At 38.2% G+C, this 27939-nt stretch overlaps 2 protein-coding genes across 2 annotated transcripts in view; one reads left to right on the top strand and one right to left on the bottom strand.

Annotated features, from left to right (window-relative positions):
- LOC127579868 (ras-related protein Rab-40B) overlaps positions 1-4789 on the bottom strand; it is a 45343-nt gene extending 40554 nt beyond the window's left edge. The window contains exon 1 of the mRNA XM_052032882.1: positions 4289-4789. Coding sequence (XP_051888842.1) covers positions 4289-4502 — 214 coding nt within the window. The 5' untranslated portion in view covers positions 4503-4789. The remainder of the gene's footprint in view (positions 1-4288) is intronic.
- Positions 4790-5147: 358 nt separating this feature from the next.
- Positions 5148-27576, top strand: fn3krp (fructosamine 3 kinase related protein). The gene is made up of 6 exons (XM_052032881.1): positions 5148-5334; positions 17342-17493; positions 21041-21132; positions 21808-21890; positions 23640-23762; positions 24180-27576. The coding sequence occupies exons 1-6, from the start codon at positions 5194-5196 to the stop codon at positions 24516-24518; spliced, it is 930 nt and encodes a 309-aa protein (XP_051888841.1). The 5' UTR covers positions 5148-5193; the 3' UTR covers positions 24519-27576.
- Positions 27577-27939: the final 363 nt, after the last annotated feature.

Below are 27939 nucleotides of genomic sequence, written 5' to 3'. Positions count from 1 at the left end.
TTGGCTCCCCTAGAACTTCAGGCTTAAACAAAAGAGGTGTTATATTCAGCAAAAAAATTACAACAAACAATTGTCTTAACATGAAACTGTTTCCTTTTGAATAACTTTAATAAAATTATAAATTGATAAAGAAACAAATGATGATCTAGTTTGAAAACCCTACTACTTTCCCCTCAAGAGTGCCCTACTGTTCCATTACCACTCCACAATGGTGGCACATTGACAGCCACAAGGCTGAGGTCACCTCCATTCTATGGTGGGGAAAGTTGATATTGAAGCTGGATGCCTTGCAAAAAACTCTAATCCAGGAAGGACTGCTTCTGACTGCCACAAGCCATTAACAGTGCAGATGCAAGGGTCTGTGTCCTGGTTCATCCCCAGTAGCTGCGTAACAGAGGATTCTCTGATCTACGGGCTGTTCCCGGGGACACACACAGAGACGGACATCAACTGCTGCTGGAAGGTCATCAACTCGGTGAAAGATGCCCTTTGGGCTGCCCGAAACTTGTTGGTCTTCCAGCACTGTGAGATGTCTGTAGGGGAATGCTGCCGACTGGCACATTTCAGGCTGCAGGAGTATGTGCTGAGGGACGCATTGAAGCTGGGTGCAGCCAATGCAAGGGCTCGGTGGGGAAGGACGACAGTTTAGGGTTCTTCTGCCACAGGAGAGGGAGGGGCGGGGTCAGGCGAGGAAGCCCCTTAAAGATTGTAAATATGGGATTGGGGTATCACCCCAGGGAGCCACACGAGTGGCATCGGTGCTGTGGTTTGTGTAAAAAGTAACACTAATAATTGATCTGTACATGAATGCAAAGGTTTGCACTGTTTTATCATTGTTTTATTATTGTATATAGTTTGTCTTTTATTATGAATAAAGTTTATTTTGGATAAAAAAAATTAACAGTGCTGCAATCTGGGAAATCTGCTGTGGGCCAGAGGTAAGGATATTGCCTGAGAGCATGTGTGCAGGAACACCTTGAGGGTAAGACTTGAAACTCTGCATTACCGCTGGCATTGTCATGGAACTAAGCAGACAACAGTATGCTAGTCTTCTTGTGGTAAAAGCATGCAGGCCTATACCAATCTCAAGCATTCTATATGACTAGATACAATATGGCTTGTAGTGTTGCACAGTGGGGCAAAACTGTTTCCATAGAGCAGCAATATGCTTATACTGGAGATGAACCTGCTACTGGCTCACAGGAAACAGAGCTCTGATGGAATTAGCTCAAAGCTCCTTGGTGACATAAATCTGATATGTTACAGTACTGAAGTGTTAATGGTGGATAGCACAGAAATGTTCATCACCTCCATGGTGGAATGATAATCTCCTGATTTTAATGATTTTATGCAAAATATTTATATGCATTGACCTCCACTCACTAAATTTCCTTAAGAAATTATTTGGGGAGGTTACTACAGTTTCTGAAGAGCCTCCATTTCTTCTATTGTTCCTCAATATGCTCTTCCTTTCTTAGTAAGATGACTTTATTTGCTGTACAATAGGTTGTTCACTGTGAACTTATACATGAACTGTCCTGACTCCACCTCACCAGTTAACATAATGTTTCTAATAATACTCTAATTAAGTAAACCTTGATTTTTCCATCAACAGATACTTGACTCCATTAAATATCCAGAAACTTTTGCAAGAAAAACAACTAACTTCAAATTGCTCGCAATGTCTTAAATTTGACATTCAATTCAACATAGAAAATGTTGTCTTCCATTCGACTCTGTGTTGGACTGGACTTCTTCTACCTCAGCGTAAAATCAAATGACTGACTATTTCTCCAAGACTTGAATATCAAAAGCAGGTCTTGAATGAGCGGCAAGAACCAATGATATTTACAGTTTAACAAAATGCATTGTACAACGTGTTCATGGCACAGTGACACAAATCAATTATGAAACTATTATTTTGTATTTTTACAACATAGATTGGCTTTCTGTTTTCTATCAATATAGAATGCTATAATATTCTTGAACCACAAGGAGTTAATTGACTTTCAGGAATTTTGGGCAATACCAGCCTGACAGTATTTATTTTTTTATCCACAGTTTCCCCAAGAGCATTAGCAATCAGATCCTGACTTAGAGGTACATAATTAATATGGAACAGAAAGGAGGCCATTTTGTATCAAATCTATGCCAGCTCCTAGTAGAGTAATCCCATTGGTCCCATTTCCCTATGCTTTCCATAAATGGAAACAGGGCTAGGGAGAAAGGTACAGAGAGGTACAGGGAGAGAGGGTTTGTAGACAAAGAGGTACTGAGAGATGGATAAAGGAGGGGAAGGCAGAAAGAAAGAGGGACAGAGAATTACAATTTATGTAGTAAGAATAATGGTGAGGCTAATAGCATTCAGTTATTAGAGAATATAGTGGACAGCAATTTACAACATTTATGAATGTGCATTTAAACATGTAGATCAGAAAAGTTACGGTTCAGATCATTTCTGCTCCTCCACAACATTTGCCTCATTTTACTACAGAGAGATACTTGGTATTAAAAGACATGGACCATCTAGTAACATAATCATCACCTACCAGAAAAAGCCACAGAAAAAGTTAGGGCTTGTTCACTCAAGTGCAATTGAATTTTTACTTGCACATTATGTTTTAATTACTGCCTGGTGACCTCTTTGACAAAGAAAAGTAATAAATGCAATGCCTCGTTCCTTCAAATTTAAATTGTTAGAGACTTAAAAGCTCCATAAAGTTTAACTTTCTTCCTACCTATTTTCTCTCTCTCTCTCTCTCTCAACTTTATCTCTTTTTGCAAGAATATAAATTAAAGTTACAAAAGACTGTCAACATACTATTATGAAAAGGGAAACTAGAACATGTCTAAATACCATTTATTTTTAAAATCAGTGTTACCTTTGTGAAATAATTTTACATTTCCTCAGCTAGCCAGTGAAGAGTGGTTGTCAATACCATATACCACATCCAAGATGATGCATGTCAACAAAATACCTTCAAAATAGTCACTATTACAATGTAGGAGAATGGAGGTGCATAACAAGGTTTCACAAATAGTTATCTGATCCATGAATTGATAATATGTGATTGGAAGTGTTCATTCAGGAAAGAAATTTGATGGAGACTGGAGAACACCCATGATTTGAATCATGCATAACAATCTCATGTATACCCAAGGTGATTGTCACAGTTCATGTCTAATGTCTCATCAGAAAGTACCAGCACCAAGAATATTGCATTCCCTCTATGTCAGCCAAAATCATAATTACAAATCTTTCAAGGCAAAATACTACAGATACTGAAAATCTGAAATAAAAGCAGAAAATGCTGGAAATTGCCAGCAGATCAGGCAGCATCTGTAAGAAGAGAAATCGTTATGACCTTTCTGACCTTCACACTGAAAAGTCATTAACCTGAAACAAATGCAATCTAATCTACTAAGCATTTTCTATTTTCATCTCAAATCTCTTATTTGTTCCAGAACCTAACATTTTCTGACTCAGTGGTAGGAGTGCTATTGCCACTGAAACAGGTCTGACGCTTGATAAACATCAGAATGCCAAAGCAATGAAACACGAAATTTACTAATATATACTGCATTGAAAGCTATCCGACAAAATAAAGATGTTTTCAGAAAAAAACAGCACAATAATTCTGTAATCCAACTGATACAAATTGGAGTTACAATACTATTAGATATTTAATACCATAATCCAAGTCTAAATCATTCCCCATTAGCAACTAACCAGTTGCTTAAGAAGCACTTTAGTCTTACAATGATACTATTCTAAAGTTGTTAATATAGACTGTCAATTCTTTCCTTCGGAAAAAAGAGATGAAATCTATTTACATCACATTCAATAATTAAAATCTAAACAAATGCAGATGTTTTCGATTAAAAAAGATACGATTTCAAAGCATCAAAGAACGCATAAAATGCTTAAGCCATCCTTACAACAGTGACATATGTCCTGTAATTAGCTTCCTCATAAAATTTAAATGGCGTAAAGAACAATCTTTCTTCTTCGGTATAATCTTTCACGATAATGTGATCCTGTAAAAAAGAACTTAAGATACCAAGACCCCTGTGTGGTTTTCTGCCCTGGAATATTTGGTCTTTGATTTGAAGACAAATCAAAAATAGGGCATTATCACATTCATAAAGAAATTACGTATTTCGTATTCAAGCGAAACGAATTTAAAATGAGAAATTAAAAAACGAGCCTGCGATATAGAACAGTAAACATTGTATTTGCTTGCTTTCTTATTTGATGTTTGCTCGTTGGGGGTTTGTGTCTACTCACCCATATTGTAGCCATACGGTGACTCGCTGGCTCCATCCTGCAGGCTGGCCAGGATCTCCCCCTTCCCAACATCACTGTCACCCACCAGCAGGAATTTCAGGAGAAAGTCGTAAGCCTTCACCGGGCTACCCTTGTTGCTCATCCTCTCACAAGCAACGCTCCATATTGGAACGGACTGACGACAGTTTATTTCGTTAAACAAGTAAAAATTCATTAAACAAGTTTGAACTCGCCCTGCGCCGCCACCATTCACTTTCCAGAGAAAATTCCTCGGGAAGCTCGCGCTGCACCATTCGCCGTCCAAAACGACAAAAAACCCGCCGCCTCCTCTCCTTCCAGTCAAATTTACTTCATACCTAACTATCTTGTGCTGTCAAAGATGCTGTGCTCCTCAATCTTTCTATCAGTTCCCACTTTAAAACCCCTTGGAACTGGGATGAAGACACTCCATCGCCTCTGTACACACACAGCACTCTCACCCCCCTGCCGTCCAGTGTGCCCAGGCGCTTCCACCATTGGTCAGTGTAAGATGTGGGCGGTTCAAAGTCCGCACATCCTATAATACTATTGGATCTCAATGATATCAATCACACGGAGCCCCCGCCCCTCTGCGTTGTTTACATATCGCACTCGCCCGGGGCTTCGGCGGGCACCTGGGACACGGTGCATTGTGGGAATTGTAGTTCCCTCAGGCAGTTATCCTGCTTTACACCAGTCAGCGAATACCAGTTTAAGGTGCTCCTGTTTTGAATTAAAAAGTCCCCACCCAAATAATTGCAATTTCCAAAACTGTATGTTTAATCCCTCACTAATATCGTTTTATTTAATATGTATTAGCATCAGGCGATCAGTTGACGACTTCCTGTGGAAGCTCCTGGAATCTGATTGGCAGTGGAGGATTGAAGATGGAGAGTGTGCTGAAGAGAGAACTGAACACAACTCGTCTGAGGGGGTTGGGATACGCAGGGGGTGGGTGTATTAGCCAAGGGCAGAGTTATGAAACGGATTCAGGAAGAGTGTTTGTCAAAATCAATCACAAAAGCCAGGTTAATGCATTTCCTTTATGGTTTGTGTGAATGTTGACATGGCGTGTGTGTGTTTGTTTGTGTGTGTGTGATGGGGAGGGCCTGTACTGTTCTCTCGGGGATTACAGACGCTGCAAAAATCCGTTACGCTAATAACTTCTGTCAGAAGATCTGAACCTTGAGGAAGGGCGGGATATAGTTTGGCGATACAGTGCACAAAAGGGATAAAGTGTCTTTATTAGTCACATGTACATGGAAACACAGGGTGAGATACCTCTTTTGTGTAGTGTTCTGGGGGCAGCCCGCAAGTATTGCCACGCTTCTGGCGCCAACATAGTATGCCCACAACTTCCTAACATGTACGTCTTTGGAATTTGGAAGGAGACTGGAGCACCCAGATGAAATGCACACAGATGTGGGGAGAACGTACAAACTCCTTACAGGCAGTGGCCGGAATTGAACATGGGTTGCTGGCGCTGTAATAGTGTTACACTACCACTACACCACCATGCCTGTCGTGACACAGGTACATGAGCTAATTAGAAAAATGGAGGAGGTAAACTTGAATGTAATATTAAACTATGGTAATAATACAGGGAGGTATCAGAATCAGGTTTATGATCACTGGCATATGTTGTGAAATGTGTTATTTTGTGGTAGCAGTATAGTGCAAGACATAAGGACAAAAAAATTACTATAAGTCACAAAAATAAATAAATAAATAAATAGTGCGAAAGAGGAATAATGTAGTGTCCATGGGATCATAGAATATCTCTTGAGTTTGTGCTTTGGAGCCTCCATACCAGGCAGTGATGCAACCAGTTCAAACTAGCTTCAAACTAGTAAAATAGATTTCGTATTGATATTGACCAGGGATGATCGATGCATGGGTTAAACTTCCAGTAGGAAGGGACGAAAGTCCTAAAGAATATTAGTGAAAACAACTTTTGAAGTGGGCTTAGACTTTTCGTGAATAGATTAATTTCACAATATTAACAATGCTATTTCTGAGTAGATGTGTTTTTGGAGATTTCCTCACTACGTTTCCTATCTCTGGTGATGTTTTATTGAAATAGAAAAATGGGTGTTTTGACAATTCTACCACCGCTAATAAATGAAACTGATCCAAGAAAATGGAAAAGACAAATTATTGTAAATATAATTTGTTTTATATTTGGATACTTCAAAAGGGCCTAGATAATTATTCATTTTAGAAACTCCAAGTCAACATTTGAAGGTCCAGGTAATATTAGATTGCAAAAATCATGTTAATCCATAATTCTCTTCATTAGTGCGACAGAAGTTTTTTCACTACAGTATGTATAAAATTTAATGTTAAGACAAATTTTGTTTCTATTGAAGCTGATGAAGTGACAATTAAAGAGATATAAGAAAAAAATTGTAAAATGTTAGGGTTTTGAGCTAAAGGCAGAAAACTAGATTGTAATACAGCTACAACATGCTAAATGTTTCTCCTTCAACAATAAGGTATACCTATCCAATTGAAAACATTAATATGTTTGATTCACTGTTTTTCTTTTGTGGAGGCAGGAATAACCTTGATAAACTTACTTGATTACTTTTTAATTGGTCTGGAAGGTGAGATCACATGCAATCCAGGGTGAGCTAGCCTATTGGATACAAAATTGGCTTGGTGGAAGGAGGTAGAAGATGGTTATGGAGAGTTTTCTTTCATATTGGCAGGCCTCTAACCAGTGGTCTGCCACAGGGATTGGGGCTGGGTCCACTGTTGTTTATCATCTGTGTTAACAATTTGGATGACAAGGTTGTTAATATGGTTAGTAAGTTCATAAATTGAGAAAACACCAAAATTGATGGTGTAGTGGACAGTGAAGAGGGTTATCAAAGTTTACAAGGGGAGCTAGACCAATTTGGGAAGTGGGCCAGAGAATGGCAAATGGGATTTAACTCGGACAAGTGTGAAGTGTTGACTTTGGTGAATTAAAACAGAGTAGGACTTGAACGTTAAATGATAGGACCCTGGAAAGTACTGTAAAACAGAAGGACCTAGGGGTAGATATACATAGGTCCCTGAAATTGGAGACACGGGAAGATAGGGTGAAGAAGGAGGTGTTTAGTACACTAGCCTTTGTCAGTTGGCATTGAGTACAAGTTGAATTGGGGATGTTATGTTACAGCTGTACAAGACATTGGTGAGACAGCATTTGGAATACTGTGTGCAGTTCTGGTGGCCTGGGTACAGGAAGGATGCCATTAAGCTGGAAAGGGTGCAAAGAAAATTCACACGGATGTTCCCAGGACTGGAGGGCTTAAGCTATAAGGAGAGGTTGGATAGGCTGGGACTTTTTTTTTCCTGGCGTATAAGAAGCTGAGGGGTGATCTTTCAGCAGCTTATATAGTCATGAGGGACATAGATAAGGTGAATAGTCACAGTCTTTTTCCCAGGGTAGAGGAATCTAAAACTAGAAGTTTAAGGTGAGAAGGGAAAGATTTAAAAGGGATTTGAGGGGCATATTTTTCATACAGAGGGCAGTGGGTATATGAAATAAGCTGCCAAAGGAACTGGTATAGATGGGTACAATTGCAACTTTTAAAAGACATTTAGACAGGTACGCGGATAGGAAAGGTTGAGAGGGATATGGGCCAAATGTGCGGGAAATGAGATGAGCTCAAATAGACAACTGAGGTGTCATGGATGAGTTGGACTTGAAGGGCCTATTTCTGTGTTGTATAACTCTGACTCCATTTCAGCAACAGAAAAGGTCCTTTTGGGTCATTTCCCTTTAATTGCTTGGTTCAGAATATCCAAGTCAATAGAAAGTGTGAAATCTGAAGGCAGTTTTGGAGTTTTTTGAGGAAATCTCAAGTAGGGCGGATAAGGGAGAGGCTGTGGATGTTGTGTATTTAGATTTCCAAAAGGCGTTTGACAAGGTGCTGCACAAGAGGCTGCTTAATAAGATGAGAGCTCATGGAATTACAGGAAGGATATTAGAATGGGTTGAGCATTGGCTGATAGGCAGAAAGCAAAGGGTGGGAATAAAGGGGTCCTGTTCTGGTTGGCTGCCGGTTACCAGTGGTGTTCCGCAAGGGTCGGTGTTGGGGCCGCTTCTTTTTCCTCTGTACTTTAACTATTTGGATGATGGAGTAAATGGTTTTGTGGCTAAGTTTGCTGATGACACCAAGATAGGTGGAGGAGTAGGGAGTATTGAAGAAACAGGAAGGTTGCAGAGAGACTTAAATAGTTTAGGACCGTGGGCAAAGAAATAACAGATGAGATTCAAAGTTGAGAAATGTGTGGTTGTACACTTTGGAAGAAGGAATAAACGGGCAGTTTATTATCTAGATGGGGAGAAAATTCAAAGTACAGAAGTGCAAAGGGACTCGGGATCCTCGTACAGGATACCCTAAAGGTTAACCACCAGGTTGGATCGGTGGTAAGAAAAGTGAATGCTATGTTGGCATTCATTTCGAGAGGTATAACGTATAAAAATGAGGAAGTGTTGATGAGGCTCTATGGGGCACTGGTGAGACCTCATTTGGAATACTATGTGCAGTTTTGGGTCCCTTATCTTTGGAAGGATGTGCTGAAGTTGGAGAGGGTTCAGAGGAGATTTACAAGGATGATTCCCAGAATGAAAGGGCTTACATACAATGAGCTTTTGTCAGCTCTTGGACTGTATTTCACTGGAGTACAGAAGCATGAGAGGGGACCTCATTAGAAACGTTTAGAATCTTGAAAGGACTGGACAGAGTAGATGTGGCTAAGCTGTTTCCCTTGGTGGGTGAGTCCAGGACTAGAGGGCACAGTCTTAGAATTAGAGGGTACCCGTTTAGAACAGAAATGAGGAGAAATTTCTTTAGCCAGAGGGTCGTGGATTTGTGGAATTCTTTGCCACATACAGCTGTGGAGGCCTGATCATTGGGGGTGTTTAAGGAGGAGATTGATAGGTATATAATTAGTCAAGGTATCAAGGGATATGGGGAAAAGGCAGGAAATTGGGGCTAGATGGGAATAGTTTAGTTTAGCTCACGGTGAGGTAGCGGAGCAGACTCGATGGGCCGAATGGCCTACTTCTACTCCTTTGTCTTGTGTGTGATCTTGTGTTGTGCATCATGAATGTGGGCTGGGCTTGCTAGGCCAGTCTTTTGCTACCATTTTTTTTCATTTATCCTAATAAACAAGTAGTTGTAGAGCGGTACAATTTTCTTTTAGATGCTCAGAGATGATTTGTACATTCTTTTTATATAGTCACAAGGGAATATGATTTTATTTGTTTCAGTACTGTAACTCTTCACGAAATTATGTTAGTTTCTTATTTCTCTCCTGAAGTAGGTGACTATTGTGCTGTTACAGTTTCTGGAGTAGGTTTGGTAAGGAAAAATATTTGTATCACTGTCAAGTTAACTACTGATAAGGATGTATATACACAAAAAAAATTATCCATAAATGGACAGAACATTTCCTAATAATTAAAATGTGCGAAAACACTCAGCAGGTCAGGCGGCACCTGTGGAAAGAGAAACAGTCAACATTTTAGGTTGAAGATCCTTTGTCAGAACTGGCAAAAAGAGAAAACAAGTTGGTTTGAAATTGCAGAGAAAAAGTGGGGGAAGGGATGGTTGGACAATGGGAATATCTTTGATCGGGTGAAGTCTGTGTTGCCATGGGGATAAGCTGGAGGTCATTTGTTTGATGGATTAATGGGGGTAGTTGGAGAGAAAATGAACAAAAGCTATGAATTTTTTTATATTTCAAGTTTCCAATGTCTGCAAGTTTTTGATTTCCATTTAAAATGTGACTTTGCTTTGAAATTATCATTTGTTCTTTCTATTCCTTTCATGTTTTCTTTCATCTTGACATATTTCAGTTATAGTTAGACTAAAAGAGTTCCTTAATGGTTTATTGATAAGCTGATTCCAGAACTACATTTGACCTTCAGGCATTGAGGGGAAAAATTCATCAGTGTTCCTATTCTTGATTGCTACACGGCATGCCCTGCTTGGATTTAAATGGGTCCCACAAGAATTTTTCCATTACAAAGCTACCCTGTGCGTAATGCCAGCATGCTTCTGAAGTAGACATTTATAAGATGCAAGAGTTAAATTCCATTAACTTCTGTTTGTGTACCTACATTAAACCAAAGCATATCTATGAGCTATGTAAACCTGACCATCCATGAGTGATATAGAGGCTCCACTAATTACTTAAATATCAGTGACTTGTGCAAATAACTACCAGTATCACTCTGGGTAACTGATCCTTGAGTCCATAACTATTAAACCAATTTATTTGGTCATCAAGTAAGATTTCTAAATAGTAATTCCAATGAATTAATGCTTTTTCACTCAAGCCTGTTGTTTTAGAACTAAGACAAATAGAGCCCACCAGCAGCTTGATCAGTCCTGTTTGCAAATCCTTGTTTACTGTTGTCCAGTTTAAATTCACCTTTAAAAGATATTTTTGTAAGACTAAAGTAATGGCAAAAAAAAATGAATGGATAATTATAAAACTCAATCTGCATTGCCTATAAAAGGTGCTGGGATGCTTGTCTCTGCCTTGCGTTTATTCATGTCAGTGCGATGGGTGTAAAAGCCAATTGAAACAGGATGGAGGGAAATGAATTAAAAATCAGTAGATAAAGATATTATGGTGCTGAACATCACAATTACAGGTCCCAAATTTACAGGATGTAGAACAGTTCAGCACAGGAACAGGCCCTTCAGCCCACTATGTCTGTGCTGAACATGATGCCGAATTCAACTAACTCTCTTCTGTCTGTATATTGGACAGTACAGAACAGGAACAGCCCTTTCAGCCCATGATATTGTGCTGAGCTAATTAAACTAATGATGCCTAATTAAACTAATCCCTTTTGCCTGTGCATAGTTCATATCCCTTCATTCTCTGCATATTCATGTGTTTATCTAAGAGCCTCTTAAGTGCTTCTATGATATCTGCCTCCACCACCACCCCTGGCTGTGCATTCCAGGCACCCACCACTGCGTGTGTGTGTGTGTATGTAGATATATATATATATAAAAAAAGAAATGCCCTGCACACCTTTGAACTTTCCTCCTCTCACCATAAATTTCAACCCTGGGGAAAAACATACGGGCTGCCTACTCTAACTATTCCATGCATAATTTTATAAACTTCTATCAGGTCTCTGCTACTGCAGAGTATACAACCTTAAATTATCTAACCTCTCTATAGCACATGCCCTCTAATCCAGGCAGCATCAAGCATCAATCCAGATGAAGGGTCTCAACAAGAAACGTCCACTGTCCTTTTCTCTCCATAGATGCTGCCTGACCTGCTGAATACCTCCAGTGTTTTGTGTGTTGCTCCAGATTCCAGCATCTGTAGTCTCTTGTGTCAGCATCCTTGTAAACCTTCCCTGCAACCTCTTCTGCACCCTCTCCAAAGCCTCCACATCTTTCCGTAATGAGGCAACTAGAATTGAATGCAGTACTCCAAATGCGGCCTAACCAGAGTTTTATAAAGCTGCAACATCACTTCCTGACTCTTGAACTCAGTGCCTCGACTAATAAAGCCAAGCATGACTTATGCCACCTTTACCACCCTATCAACTTGTGCGACCACTTTCAGGGAGCTCGGAACTTGGACCCCAAGATCCCCCTGCATGTTAACACTGTTAAAGGTCCTATCATTAATTGTGTACTTTCACCTACATTAGACTTCCCAGAGTGTAACACCTCACACTTGCTCGGATTAAACTCCTTCTGCCATTTCTCCGCCCATGTCTGTAACTGATCTATATTTTGCTATATCCTTTGGCACTCTACACTGTCCATAATTCCACATTTGGGTGGTATTCTATGTTAAAGTGGCTGATTTCACAAGGAAGAACAGAATAAGGTCTTGGTGGCCTCCTTGCTTTCCAGTGATGAATCTGTACAAATGTTGGTGTTAAGAGGGTGTAAAATTTGATTTCAAATTTAGAAAAAGTTACCATGTTTACTATCTAGCTTCATATCTGGATTATTGTTATTTGGGAGGGTAAAACCAATATTTGTGCAACTTTAGACTTTAGGAATCAACACCACAAATATGAGGGAAAACAATGCCATAAAACATTAAAGATGACTTCCTTTCAACAGATGTAACAATCTGTGTGCCTTGTCAACTAGTGCACAAGGTTGAATCACAGAACTTGTAGGACAGGAGGAAGCCATTTGACCTACAGAAAATTTGCTTGTGCAAATTGTGCTGCTGGAGCTTTTGATTTTCATTAACTGTCCTTTCCTTCTCTTCATTTAAATTGTTCCTTTTCAGGTATTTATCAGGTTCACCTTTAATTGATGTTATAATAGAACATAGAACACTACAGCACAGTACAGGCCCTTCGGGCCACGATGTTGTGCTGACATTTTATCCTGCTCTAAGATCTATCTAACCCTTCCCTCCCACATAGCCCTCTATTTTTCTATCATTCATGTGTCTATCTAAGAGTCCCTTAAATGTCCCAAATGTATCTACCCCTACAACCCCTGCAGGCAGTGTGTTCCACGCACCCACCACTCTCTGTGTAAAAAAAAAACTTACCCCTGACATTCCCCCTTATACCTTCCCCCAATCACCTTAAAATTATGTCCCCTTGTGTTAGCCATTGTCACCCTGGGAAATAGTCTCTGACTGTCCACTCGATCTATGTCTCTTATCATCTTATCTCTATATCTGATATCTATATATCTGATATCTCTATCAAGTCACCTCTCATCCTCCTCCTCTCCAAAGAGAAAAGCCCTAGCTCGCTCAACCTATCCTCATAAGACATGCTCTCTAATCCAGGCAACATCCAGGTAAGTCTCCTCTGCACGCTCTCTAAAGCTTCCGTATCCTTCCTATAATGAGGCGACCAGAACTGAACACAATACTCCAAGTGTGGTCTGACCTGAGTTCCATAGAGCTGCAACGTCATCTTGCGGCTCTTGAACTCAAAACCCCGACTAATGAAGGCCAACACTCCATACGCCTTCTTAACAACCCTATTGATCTGCGCAGCAACCTTGAGGGATTTATAGACATGGACCCCAAGATCCCTCTGTTCCTCCAACTGCTAAAAGCCCTGCCATTAACTTTGTTGATGTTATAATAGAACATAGAATTGTTGCAACAGGCAAACAATGAAGGATTCAGTGTTTTCATATGCTTACTATGCTTTCCCTTTATCTTCCTAGTGATAGTATTTGATTTCTCCTGTCTTGTCACCAATTCAGTAGCTAGCAGAAATAATCTTGTGCTAAACCTTCATCTTCTTCTGATTCCATTAGGGAAAAAAAAAGTTTTTTTTCTTCGAGCTATAACCTCTCATTTCAGATTTGAACTAAATTTATTGTGAATATGTTTTCACTGAAGTCTCCTAATCTGACAATAGCTTCCATCACTTGTTGTTATCAAGCTAACAGAGTGATAGTATGGCCCTTGCCACCATCTGTTCTTTCTCCATTCCTTCACCACCTGCTTTGAGTACATCTCCAAAATATCAGTATTACATCCAAATCCGTCTTATGATACATATTGGATATATTTTGTCTGGTTGTTTAAATGTTTATAATATAACAATGTTAGGACAGTGATTTTAAAATCTGAGATAGGTGGCAGATTTAATCCTTTTTTATCTGTAATAGAATCAGGTTGATTCAAAAAAGTGAAAATGGAATTTATTTGAGAGAAAGCTAGTTAATAAACTTAAGTGTTGGCTCGATATAAATAGGTCTGGATTTTGAGTTAGCATTTTAATAGTTTTGCCATTGTAGTTCCAGAAAATAAAGCACATTTGGAATTTTCATTCATGTGTCATTGAATGTGGAAATTGTGAAGTTGCTGTTGGTTATTCAGTGCTGTTCTGCAAGCTCTGCCACTTGTAGCTTTCTCTACCACAATCAAGAGAAATCGTTCGAATGATAATAAATATTTTTGCAAATCAGTCCCACTGTAAAATACCCTGAAGATTCATTTTATTCCATAAGCACTATGAATTACTAATATTATGCTAAGGTTAAATTACTATTTAGCAAAATGTCTGCCCCCTTTTAATCTAGTTTCATTACGGTATATTGTAATTCCCTCTCTAAGATATTTCAAAACATAAGGGGTTTTAAAATGTTCTTCATAATACTTCAGTATTAACCTTTATAGTTTACGTTTATATTTTTATTTTGAACTAAGCACTTTGAACTAAATTTAAAAATTTCTTCTTTTATTTTTCTAGTCCGTGAGGATCTTAAAATGCAATCAGTTGTTCAGCCAGCTTGATGATGTCATTCTTTGATGCCGAAGTTCCCTTTTGAATGATGCCTGACAGCAACAGCTGAGAGAAATTATTGAATTTTGGCCAAAATAGTGTCAGGAAATTACTTCTTTTCTGCCTGAAAATAAACTAGTTCTGTGCTGTTGTGCAACACTTCTCAGAGAATTAGTAGATTTTAAATAAAGAATTTGTGTTTCTTAACTGCCTTTTCTTGCAAATAGGGGACCTCATTGAAGGAGCCATCAGGAACAGCAAGTCTGTGCTAGAGTGAAAATTAGATTCACAAGTGCTTCACTGAGAACTTAACAAAACACACACTTTCACTTTGTCATTGGGGGAAAATGAACAGAAAAAGTGCTTTGTAGGCTGAGAATTTACATTTATGATGTTTCTGTGTTTAACTTGTAAATTAATGTTAGCTAATTTTAGCTTGTCATTGATCAGTGTTGCAGTAATTTCTGAGTAAATTAAATATTGCTCTGAGCTATTTAGTGTACCTTATTTAGGTTCTATCAATCTGTGTAAAATGCAGTACAGAATATTTGCATTTGTGAGATTGTGTCCTGGGATCATTGATGATTTCCACTCCAGTTCTGAGGTGGCTGACAAGCCAATATGAGATCAGAACATTTTGCCTTGCGTTGGCGAGGAAGTGCTGGACGGGGTGTGTGAGTTAGTAGTTCAGGAAGTGGTGTGCTCCTTCTGCTGTTTACACTGGGCTCTGTTGTGTTCCTGGGCCTGCTCTGGTTCCTGTTCTTGAGAACTTAGTTCTCAATGCCATCCCTAATTCTCCTACATTTTGAATATTTACATGCCAGGGATTCCCATATGATGCTACATTTTTTTCATGAACATCCATGATTCTTTTCTGCTGTTCACCTGTTAGTTTGTTACTGTGATTGACCTTGGTATGAAGTCTCCATTTCGCAGGTCTGGTGTTTGGAATGTGAATGATGTGGCCTGTCCATTGGACCTGGCTGATTGTAATCAGAGTTTGGGACGTTGGCCTGGCAGGGCACAGTGAAGCTGGTTTGTTTATCCTGCTCGTTGATTAGGAAAAAATTGTGAATGCAACCTTGGCAGAATTTCTCTAGGGTTCTGAGGTGCATAATTAGATCTTGGAAGCATACAGGAAGGCAGGGATCCTAGCTGCCTAGGAGACCATAAGCTTTATCTTGGATGGGAGACATTGAACTTCAAGATCTCTTTTCCTTAAAAGACCAAAGGCTGTGCTAGCACACTAAAGGTAATGGTGAATTTCATTCATCATCGAGTCTGCCTTTATTGAGAGGCAGCTCCTGAGATATGGGAACTTGTGCACATTTTCCACATTCTCATTTATGACAGTGCCGATCATTCAAATATATTTTCTGACTCACTTGTTAGTATGTCAGTACTGGAATCGTGCTGTGAATTTAATTTGGCAGTGCTTCAACATGAGCCTTTACTGTCTAAGTGCAGTTCTGTAGAATTGAGGTAGGTTGGGAGAGGACTAAATCTCCAATGCTGCATCCCACTGAGAGCCAAGGAGGTGAACTTGCCAAGGGCAAGGAGTCAGTCAGCAGCTGCTAGAAGAAACACTTCAAAGAACTCATCAGCTATTACTCTGAGTTAGACATGTGCACCCTTAACTCCACTATATAGCAAATTATCTTGCCTAACCTCAGTACCACCCCTGAATGATAAATTGAAAATGCTACACCCTGTCTGTGAAACAATAAGGCCTTGGGTATCCCTTTAGAAGTTCTAAAAAGAAAATCAATCACAGATTTTCAACCTTGTCTGGGAAGAGGAGGAAATGCCAAGGGACCTCAGAGATCTTGTAATCGTGAGCATATTCAAGAAAGGAGACAAATTCATTTACAGTAACGACAGAGGGGGTCTCCCCTATGTCTGCTGCAGGAAAAGACAGCCACCATCTTCCACTGCCTGAAACGCTGCTCTCTGAACCGCTATGTGTATTTTCTACACCTGGAGGCATAACGGTCATGGTGTCCACCTTGACAACAACAAGAGATGCAATGAACAGTATCACCACTATACACTGCCTTTTTTAAACCTCACAGAAGTCTTCAAATCTATCAGTTGAGATGGGTTGTGGAACATTCTTTTGGAATTTTGCTACCAACAGAAATTCATCTTCTCTACCTTTGATGTGAACCTGCTTCATGAATTGCTGCATGAAAAAGGATGGGGGGAGCGGGGTGGGGTTGCATGTGTGGATCATAACACAAGTCTGTTTCTCTGCCGTAAACTCTTTGTAATTAAAGTGAAGTTCAGAAAAATGGATAATTTAGAATATGGAATTCTTGCTCATAAATATCACCACTGATATACAATAGTTAAAAATGATTTGAATTGTTACTTGAAAAAGAGCATTAAACATGCTTAGGAGAGTTAAATTGGGTACCTCACATTGAGGAGAATAGGCAATTAACCATATTGTTGCATTTGATTAATTTCACATGAATGTGTAATGAAAACAAAAGGGCAGGGGTCTCAAATTTGTGCTATAGAGAAATAGTGTCAGCTATGAACAATAAATACTACAGATTTCTATTTTTATCCATGCCTTAGCAAACAATTGACTCTGCATTTGAATGGCATGCATTAGTCTGAATTCCAGGAGGTGACATTATATTGATGGGAGTTGCAAAGACTGGTATGTTTGAAATTTTACAACATTTGGGTTTTGCTTGTTTGATAACTAATTTGGTGATTCTTCATATTGTTATTGGTCATGGTCTCACTATCCACACTGTTTTAAACAGGCCAAAAAAATGTTTGATGGTGAAATGGCAAGTCTGGAGGCCATCTTGAAAACGAACACAGTTAAAGTGCCAAGGCCAATAAAAGTGATCAGTCTGTCGGATGGTGGATCGATGTTTATTATGGAGCATTTGGATATTCATAGTTTAAACAAGTAAGTTATAAAAATTGAAAGTTCACTGTCCTTTCTTCTTAACATTATTCCAATCTGACCAGGGCAATTTCTGAATCAGAATTAAAAGAATTGTCTCAGAGCAAAAAGTTGAGTTTAGGTGATGAATTTTTGTATTTGTTCATGAAATTTGGATGTCCACCAGCAAAGCCAGTATAAATAGTCTGTTCCTGATTGTCTATGGGCCATACCAGAGGATAGTTGTAGGCCAATGAATCGATAAGTTTCTCGTATGTAACTTTTCAACTATCATGGCAGAATTTGAACTCCCGTTTCAGGATTTAAAGTCTTTCTCTGGATAAATCTAATTGTTTAATCACGATGCTACCTTACCCTCTACTGCTTGCCAGCTTCACAAAAACAAAAATGAAGAAATATCATTTCCAATTTTTTTGTGTTTGTTTTTAAGTAAAAGAGCAATTTCAATGATAAGTTTCATTTTGGGTTCCAAAAGTGCATGTTTCCCAGACTTTATCATGGGTTCAAATGTGTCTACTTTCCCTTCTACCCTATCCTTTGGAACTTTGCTTCCGGTTACTTGTTAATAAGAAGCTGAGTACATTTTATTCATTTTTTTTTTATTCCATCTCTCATTTTATGCACCTGCACAATAGAACTTCCTCCATCTATCCTGATTCTACATTACCTTACTGAACCATTACCTCGATGGAAGCTACATCATCTCAGTTCATGATATAATTGAATCCTTGGTTCAGATTAGTGACCTGTAATACTGCTAAGTTACTTTCTCTCAAATACTTGGAATTGTGTTTTTAGAATATCAATAATCAGCTGATTATAACTTATTTAATTATCTTTTTTGGTCTCAAATCTTAAATTCTGCTGGAAGATCATTAATCTAAAATGTTTCCTCTTTCTTCTGAGGTGCTTCATTGATGTGCTGAATATCTTTAGCATTTTGTGCTTTTATTTTCTTATTTTTGTTTTCTGTACCCAAGGTAGAAACAGTTGTCATAAAAATGTTCAAAGTAATGGAAAAATATCTAAAATCCCACTAGCCTCACTAGTGAAAACATCCCAACATCTACCCTGTCGAGCCCTTTCGGATCATATATTTAAATAAGTTCACCCCTCATTCTTCTAAACTTCAAGGAATATGAGCCCAAACTATTAAGTGTCCCTTGGTGTGGCAACCCTCCCAATCCAGATCTCCTTTGCACTGCCTCCAATGTGATTATCTTTTTATTAGGTAAGGGGACCAAATCTGTACACAGTATTCCAAGTGGGGCCTTACCAATGCCCTGTACAATTGCTATAAAACCTCTCCATCTTTAAACTCCAACCCCTTTGCAATGGAGGCCAAAATGCCATTTGTCTTATAAACTACTCGCTGGATCAGCATGCTAGCTTTTTGTGATTCATGCACCAGAACACCTTGATCTCTCTGTATTTCACTCACATTCAGTCTCTGTCCATTTAGATAATTTGCCTTTTTGATTTCTCTTCCCAAAATGCATGATCCCATACTTTACCACTTTAAACTCCATTTGCCAGTCTTTTGCCCATTCACTCAATCTGTCTTTATCCTGATGCAGAATTGCAATATCCTTATCACAACATGCCCTTCCAGCTATTTTCATATCATTGGCAAATTTGGAAACCTTGCATACTATTCCTTCCTCCAGGTCATTAAATAGTGAATAATTGTGCGCCTAGAACTGATTCCTGCAATAGTTGCATCCTACCATTCTGAAAAGAACCCATTTATTCCAACTCTATCATTTTCTATGAGACAGCCAGTTTTCAATCCATTCAAAACAGACTTCCTCTGATACCATAGGCTTTTAATTTATGCACCAGCCTTCTATGTGGCACTTTGTCAAGTGCCTTTTCGAAATCTAAATACACAATATCTGCAGGTTCCCTAATATCAACTCTCCCTGTTACACCCTCAAAAATTAAGAGCAAATTCGTCAAACATGATTTACCTTTCTTAAAAGCATGTTGACCAGGTTTGATTACATTCAGCTTTCCTAAATGATTAGCCATTTCCTCTTTGATTATTGACTTGACCATCTTGCCTATAATACCTGTTAAAATACAGGGAACTGGCCTTTCGTTTCCTGTCTTGTGCCTTTCTCCTTTTTTTTGAGAGGGAGTCACATTGGCTTTTCCAATCTTCTGGTATCCTCCCAGAATGTAGTAAGATGTGAAAATTTTCAACCAATGGGTCCATTATCTCTGCAAGCTTTAAAACCTTAGTGTGCAATCTGTCGGGTCCTGCCAACTTGTTTCTCCTGCCCCATTTTTTTTTGATTGAGATAAACTTGCTGAATATTATAGATCAGCTGTTTGAACACCTGCCACTGTCCAGTAACTTGTCTCTTGACTTGTGTACCCAGTCCATCTTCCATAACTCCTCCCTCAACATTATAATTGCCCTTATTTAAATTGAAGCCACTGTTCATGGATATATGGCGTTGATTTTCAGACTGCATTTGGAATTCTTTCATATTGTGGTCACTATCCACTGGGGGATCTTTAATCACAAGATCCCTGTTATTCTTTCCTCATTATATGAGACCAAATCTAAAATAGCTCATTCCTGGGTAGGCTCCACATTGCACTACTCTCTAAAGCAATCCCAGAAACATTCCACTAATTCTTCTATGATACCCTTGCCAGTTTAGTTCGTCCAACCAATATGCAAGTTAAAATCTCCTATGATAATTGCAGTTCTCTTCAAACATGCACTTTATACTTGCCCATTTGTGCTCTGACCTATTGAGAGGTCACATTTAGGGGTTCTATAGACGACCGCTGCCCATGTCCTTCTTCCTTCTGCTATAAATGATTTCAACCCAACCCAGTTCCACATCACTATCTAGGTATCAAGAATAATCTTGAGGTTCTTCTTTGAATTTATATTTGTACAATAGCACTATGGAATTAAGGTATTTGATCTGTTGTGACTTAATTACAAGTCATTGTGGAGCAGTAATATCTGAAAATGCTGAACAGGTCAGGCAGATCTGAGGCAAGAAAAAATGAATTCGAATTTCAGATCAAAGACCCCTCAGCAGATACTGCCCAACCTGTGAGCTTTTTCTGATTTTACTGCTCCACAATGACCTGCATTTCAGACTTCTCAGTTTCTGAAGTTTTTGATTTTGATTGTGGAGTAATAGTTTGGGGAACTGGATCAGGTTGAGTCTGGAGTTCGTATTGGGCAAAATGGGAGGTGAAAACAAAAATATTGGTTCATTTTCCTCTTGTCATGGAACTGGAAGCAAAGAATTTTTTGAGACTACAATTGAAAATGTAAGCATTTATGTGACAGTATAATGGACAGACAACAGGTAGTGGACATTTTAAAAATCCTTTTACATTGTTTTAATGATTTATCATGTCATATACAGTAAATAATACCAAAAAGACAATCAGTGTGGATGCCAATTAATTTGCCACATGGTATGTTCAAGATGGAATTAAATGTTACTTATTCGTTTGCTTATTTCAAAAACTGTTGGAAAATCTGCTGCTTGCAGTTCTGGTGTTTCTTCTCTAGATATATGGCTAAATTGGGAGAGCAACTGGCAGATCTGCATCTTCATAATGCAAAACTTAAGGAGCAGCAACAAAGAGATGCACAGACTGTTGGTAAAGTACTTAAGTTTACTCAAAATTTGGTAATGTGTAAGACTTCAGCATGATCAATTATGCAACTTGGGTTTCTAAATCTTAGTGATATTAATTAAAATTTGGGGATATATCATGTTAGGGATTTTTTTTTAACTTCTGCTGTTCTCCTAGTTCCAGAAGAGTCAGATACCCTGTAAAATGCTGATCTGTTCAGGATTAAGTGCACATTGTGCTTTTAAGTGGATGGGATTTATTTTATTGATTCATCTCTGAGGAATTACCTGAGAAAATAATGCAGTTGTATCGTACTGTGAAATACTGTAATTTACTGTTGAATTGGTAATGGCAAATTAAGGTAATATAAGTTTTATGAAACTTTTGGTAAGATTACCAGTTTGAAGTTTTCTCTGCCTACTGCAACTGTATCTATTGAAGAGTATGCTTTAACTTTATTGCTTGAGCTATCATGGTATGTATGTTTTGAACACCATTTTTTTTGTATTTGTAATGGATTAATGTATATGAATTATTTAAGGGAACACAGTTCACTGTTGCCTAAATAATGGCTCATTGGAGGTAGAGGATGCACAGTTACATTTGGGAAGATAAGGTATTAGTTCAGATGAATGTCCTTTTACTTTTTATGTCGTATAGCCATTGGTCTAAATATTTATTTATTTTTACCTGAGATAGGCAAGGGGCCAGGGCAGTCTGATATCCAGTATGTGGACAAGTTTGGATTTCATACTGTTACCTGCTGTGGTTACATTCCACAGGTAGGCTGATTTTTCATTTTCTCCTTGTACACATTTAGAACTTCAATGTGCTCAGATCAATTTTTTTCAAGCGTTGCTATACAATGGTATATATTTAAAAATTAGATGTGTACAAATATCAAAGAACTTTAAATTATACAGTGCCTTTTACAATCTTGTAGGCTACAAGGTGATGAGACATCCAAGTATTTCTGAAGTGCATCATTGCAGGAAAATGTGACAGTCAATTTGTGTACCCTATGGCCTCACAATGGCAACAAGAGCAATGACCAGATAATCTGCTTTATTCATGTTACTTGTGAGATAAATGTTGGTTGGGACCTTGGAGGAACTTATCCATACTCCCGTCACTGCTGTGGAACCCTTTGTGTTCACCAGAGAATGTGTATGGGGCTTCCATTTAATCTTCTCAGAATAATTGAATAAAAGGGAGAAATATTTACGTTTGTTGATTCCTGCACGTACCTTTTTCATCCATCAGTGGACAGAAAACAAACAAAATGGAGTTAGGCGAGATCACAGAAATCAAAAGAAAATGTAGGGCTGGAAATCTGAAACAAAAATATAAAATGCCGGAAATGTTCAACAGGTCAGGCAGCATCTGTGGAAAGAGAAACAGTTAACTTTTTGGGTCAAAGGCCCCTTGTCAAACTGGGAAGGAGAGAAAACAAGTTGCTTTTAAGTTGCAGAGAGGATGAGGGAGGGATAGAGAAAAAATGAGGCCCTGGTTGCTTTGGTGATGAGCTGTTGAAGTTCTCAGTTTCTCTGTCTTTGCTCATTAACCAATGAGCAAGAGGGAGAACACAAACAAATGTAAAGGATATGAAACACAGAGCAGGAAGACATGACCAGCAGGTCAGACTGTGCTAATGAAGACAAATAACTGAGCCATTATTATAAATGGATGACTGGCCAGTTTTGACACAAATGGAGAAAGCAAGTTACCTGAAGCTTTTGAATGTAAATTCATGCTGGACTGCAATACTAACTGGAATTGCCTCCTGTCGTCCTTATTGATTTTTGTGGTAGAGCTTGTGTGTTTGGGAGGGGTTGTCAGTGGTGTGAGTGAGTAACTGCTGTGGATTTTGAAGAATTTGAAATACAGTGCACCTATTACACACCATTTTAATGTTTTGGACTAATCAAGCATGCTGCTTTGTCCTAGGAAGTCTTGAGCTTCATGAGGGTTGTTGGAGCTGCGTTCATCCAAACAAGTGGAGATTGCACTCCATCATGTACTCTTGAGTTGTTCCTTGTAGGTGGTGTAAAGACTTTAGGGGTTCATTTGGGATCTTGGGCCTCTGACGAACTGTTGTAGCCATGTTAAATGTGGTTGGTCCAGTTATACTTTCATTCATGACGACTCCCAGTATGTTGACAATGGGAGACTCGGTTGTACCACTGAATGCTGAGGGTAGGTGGTCAGATGGTCTTATTGTATAGCACTTTGGTCTGAATATTATTTGCTACTTCAGCCCATGTCTGAATGCTGATCCTGTCTTGCTGAGGCAGGCATGGGTTGTTTCATTTGCTGAAGTCATAGATAGAATTGAACATTGTGCAATGAACAGTGCACATGGCCTGATGGAAGGATGATCATCGATTAAGCAGCTGGAGACAGCATATTAAAGGCTATCATTTTTTTTATATTCCATGCAAATATTTGTAAGTAAATCAGCTTTTTATAAGACGTGCATCAAAATAAAAAGTTGGACATCTCATTTCCAATCTTCTGTTTTTTTCCTTCAGAATAATGACTGGCAGACTGACTGGGCAACTTTCTTTACTTGGCAACGACTTCAGATCCAGATGGATTTAATTGAAAAAGATTATGGTGACCGTGAAGCCAGGGAGCTCTGGTCAAAGCTCCAGGTACATTCACCCATAAACCTTTAACACTGAATTCCAGGCAAGCAATTTTTTTAAATAGAAGGTACAATAAAAGTTAAGTGAGTTATTATAGCAAATTATATTTTTGATTCTTACTGCTTGATTGGGATTTCCATAATTTAGTTAATTCCTTGTGCATTTAACTGTGCCATTCACCTAACACAGTTGGACGTCGACTGGATTAGATCCTAGTGAATCCAGTATTGGACTGTGTATGATAGAAACACATTTAAGCACCTCCTCTTATTGGGGGCTTGACATTACCCTTTTCCCCAACTGTGGTTGGGACTTGCTGAGAGAATGATAAGCATACACCCAAATTTACCATGATATCTGTAATTTCCAGAACAAAATTCATACCTGTTATGTTACATTAACTGTTGCCATTTTGCTTTCTAGTTGAAGATACCTGCTCTGTTTCATGATATAGAAATTACACCAGCTCTCCTTCATGGAGACCTATGGGGAGGAAATGTTGGACAAGTAGAAGATGGGCCAGTCATTTTTGATCCTGCATCTTTCTATGGCCACTCTGAGTACGAACTAGGAATATCTGGAATATTTGGAGGGTTTAACTCTGCCTTCTATACAGCGTACCATAACAAAATTCCCAAAGCTCCAGGGTTTGAGAAGCGACGTAAACTTTACCAGCTCTTCCATTACCTGAATCATTGGAATCATTTTGGGACGGGGTATAGAGGGTCTTCAATTAGCACAATGAAAGCTTTGCTTAAGTAGTCATATTAACGACAATACCAGTGTTGGATCAAATGGTAGTAAATTAATCTATGATCTTTGCTTGAAATTGTCTTTAAATGATTACCTTGAAAGAAACTAATATTTGGAAGTATTTTTATTTGAAGTGAATTTAAAAAAAACTTACTGTGTACAATTTCATCAGACATTAGAACATAACAGTTAATCATTTCAGTATTTAAAATAATGTAGTTGTAGGATGGAAAATAGTGTGATAACTTACAGACTATTTATTGCATTTTATATATACTCTATTACCATGTCTGCTTGGATAAATGAATGACAAATTGTAGATCTTAGAGCAAGACTAAATTATCAACCTGCGTTTGAATGAACGAACAAAAGTGGAAGCACACGATTGAAAGATTCTAAAAGTGGGAAATTACATTCAAAATGTAATTAAATGTGTGTATCTGAGGATTTCTGTTGGAAAAGCTATTCTATTGTATAAATGCAGGTGTTGACTCAGAATTAAACAGCAACAATTGTATACAAGTAGTTCCTTTTTAAAGTATCAATATATCTTAAACAGCTTCACTATGGACCACTCTAAAATATTGTTTACAGACAATAAAGACAGCATTTTGAGTTGCACTACAGCTTTTCATTAAGAGAATTGTTTTCTCCTGATTTCCAGGTGTTTTCAAACAGTTGCTTTAAGTTTCTAACCTTCTCAGAGGGGAAATAGAGTGGAATGAATGATACTATGCCCAATCATGGAACCCCACACGAAAAACTAAATTATACTCTGCCTTTCCATTGTTGCTTCAGATTTATTTTTGCTATGCTGTATCAGCAATGTACTTGCCCACTTACTTAACTACCCAAATTGCTTTAATGCCTCTTTGCATCGTCCTCATAATTCCTAGTCCCATCCAGTGTTGTGTTATCAACAAGCCTGGAAATACTTGGTTCCCTCATGCAAATTATTTTATAGTTATTTTGAGTAGCTGGGGCCCAAGCACTGATCAATTACTGTTTTTTCTGTCAGTCTTCCTGAAATGACTTTTATTTACTTTTGATTATTCAGGTCCCTGTTTGATACCTTACACTAAATATAAGATGATTAGCAGCTCAGCACCAGTCATACTATGTGCTATTGTTTGATGGCTGTTGGCAATCAACTGAGTTCAATGAAATAAGCATTTGGGTGTGTTTAAATAGCAAATACTATGAAATTTGGCAGTTAAACATTTTTTTTGGCCATGATTTAAGACAGAACAATTGATAGAAAAAAATTAACTTTTGAATTTAGTTTTCTTTGATTAAAATTTTCCCTGGCAGCTTCCCTCTGAAACCACTACCTCCACTCCAATTCTGTTTTACCTAATCTGACCTCATACATTCCACCATTTCCTTCTCCCCATCTTTGCTGACAATGTTTTAAGTTTGAATACCTTCCTGCAATGTATTCATCACTCTCTCCTTTTGAGGCTGTTTTTAAAAAAAAATCTGATTTGCATCATCTAAGTATCACCTTCTTTGACTTGCATACATTCCATTGAGCAATAAAATTCCACATAAAAATGATCTATCCGTGGCTGAACAAAAAGTATTATTAAATCAAAATGTTCCCAAAAGACCAGTAAGCCTCAGGCTGGGAGAGTTTTGGAAATCGGAAATTTGATGAAGGGAAAAAATAGATATATTAGAACAAAATAGAAGTATAAACATTGTAAACACTTCTTCAAGCTTGTAATAAGGAAACCAGTAGTGAAAATAAATAATCAGAGTCTGATATTGGAGAAATTGTTATGGTGAAGATGGTAATGGCAGAGTTTGAACATTTTTTTTACTTCTCTTGACCCTAGAAGACAAATATAAAAGGAATTTATGGAGATTTAAACACAAAAGGAAAATGAGATTTAAACGAATAAAAATTAGTAATGAAAAAGTAATAGAGAATAAGTAATAGAGGACTCGTATCATGGGAGTCTCAGTTTAGAGTCTTATCCAGAATATGGCAGCCCGTTTCACTTGAGCATCTGCCTCAATTTTTATGCTCCACTTTCTGGAAAGTAACTTAAACCCAGAACTTTTGTCTCAAGGCTGAAAGTGCTGGCCATTTAGTCTTTCATTGTGACTAAGCCTTAAATAATTGTGTTTCTCTTCTCTGATATGCATACCAGTACAGGAATCTGATCAGTCCAAAGGTTTCTAAGCCATTTGAATGTAATTCTTCAGTTTTAGGGATTTCAAACTGAGCATTTCCTTCACTGATATTTTTAGACTCCTTAACTTAAACACATTTTTATATCCTGGAATAAAGTGATACAAAGCTAATGAATTTTTAGTGTATTAAGGTCAAGAACTGTCCCTCGTATGCAAACTGATTGAAGCGTTCAGCATGTTTCAAATTGAAATTATTTCTCCAGTCTGCATTGAGCAAATGTTGCAACATTTGAATTGCATTAGGTTGAGCATAAACTTATGGCTTGACTGCTAAAACAGGAAAAAGTAATATGATCTCACCCATCATTGTGTATTTTATATTTTTAAAGTTAAACTAGGGAACAAATTAGTACTATTTGTAATAATTTTCTATTATTTCTTATACCTAAAATTAATTATCAAGTTGAGCTACAGTTTTATGTCCATTCAAAACCAGGTGATGTTACCTTGTTGGCTGCTTTTCACTTCTTAGCCCATAGAGACTAAGTGGTCAATATGACATGTTGATATTGCTATAGGATCTAATCTAAACATTGAATAGCCAAACATACAGTTTCAGTTTGGATGATTTCCTCGAGGCATGAGTGAGGGTTTTTTTTAGCCACTTATTTTGTTCATTGTTCTCTGTTCACTGTAAACAACTGAATCTTTCCATTGTAGCTGTAGTTGAGATCGATTTACCTGTTAATAGACTATCTGTTTTGAATATTAAAAAAGGCCCAAACAGGCGCTTGTTCTGCACCTCCATCAGGATATTCCTTCCAAGCCAGCAGCACCTGGAGCACCAGCAGAAATGGAGCAGTAAGCAATGCAGTCTAAATTTTTGGGTCACTATCACATTGTCTACACAGAACAGATGAACGCAAAAGCACATCCATTCCTTTGTGTAAATGGGAGTGAAAGAGTGAATAAAATGGAAGTCATCTCTTCTGATTCAGATGACCAATTTTGACATTGTTTCTTGTGGCTTCTGACATTCATGAGAATCATTTTCCTGCAATTACTTCCAATCTGCTTTTCTCAGAGTACATTTTGCCTGTGCATTCTGCATTTTGGCCATGCACTACCATTCCACCCTCTTATTTCTTTAATGGTTTTGCTTTCTGCACATGCCCTGGCTAAGTATTGTTTTCACACATGTCAGCTTGTGTTAAAATATGTGTGATTAGAAAAATATATAAGCATAAGAAAGATGCAGACAAACTGGGTGCATTAAAAATTGTTAAAAGGG

Source organism: Pristis pectinata, chromosome 18, assembly GCF_009764475.1.
Source record: "Pristis pectinata isolate sPriPec2 chromosome 18, sPriPec2.1.pri, whole genome shotgun sequence".
Taxonomy (NCBI): Eukaryota; Metazoa; Chordata; class Chondrichthyes; order Rhinopristiformes; family Pristidae; genus Pristis; species Pristis pectinata.
This window is presented reverse-complemented; position numbering and strand designations above follow the sequence as displayed.

Bases quoted from the DNA above. Each gene is read 5' to 3' on its own strand.
- fn3krp (XM_052032881.1), top strand. From the start codon at position 5,194: ATGGAGAGTGTGCTGAAGAGAGAACTGAACACAACTCGTCTGAGGGGG. The intron at 17,494-21,040 runs GTAAGTTATAAA...TTTCTTCTCTAG, and splicing joins GATATTCATAGTTTAAACAA to ATATATGGCTAAATTGGGAG. The intron at 21,891-23,639 runs GTAGGCTGATTT...TTTTTCCTTCAG, and splicing joins GCTGTGGTTACATTCCACAG to AATAATGACTGGCAGACTGA.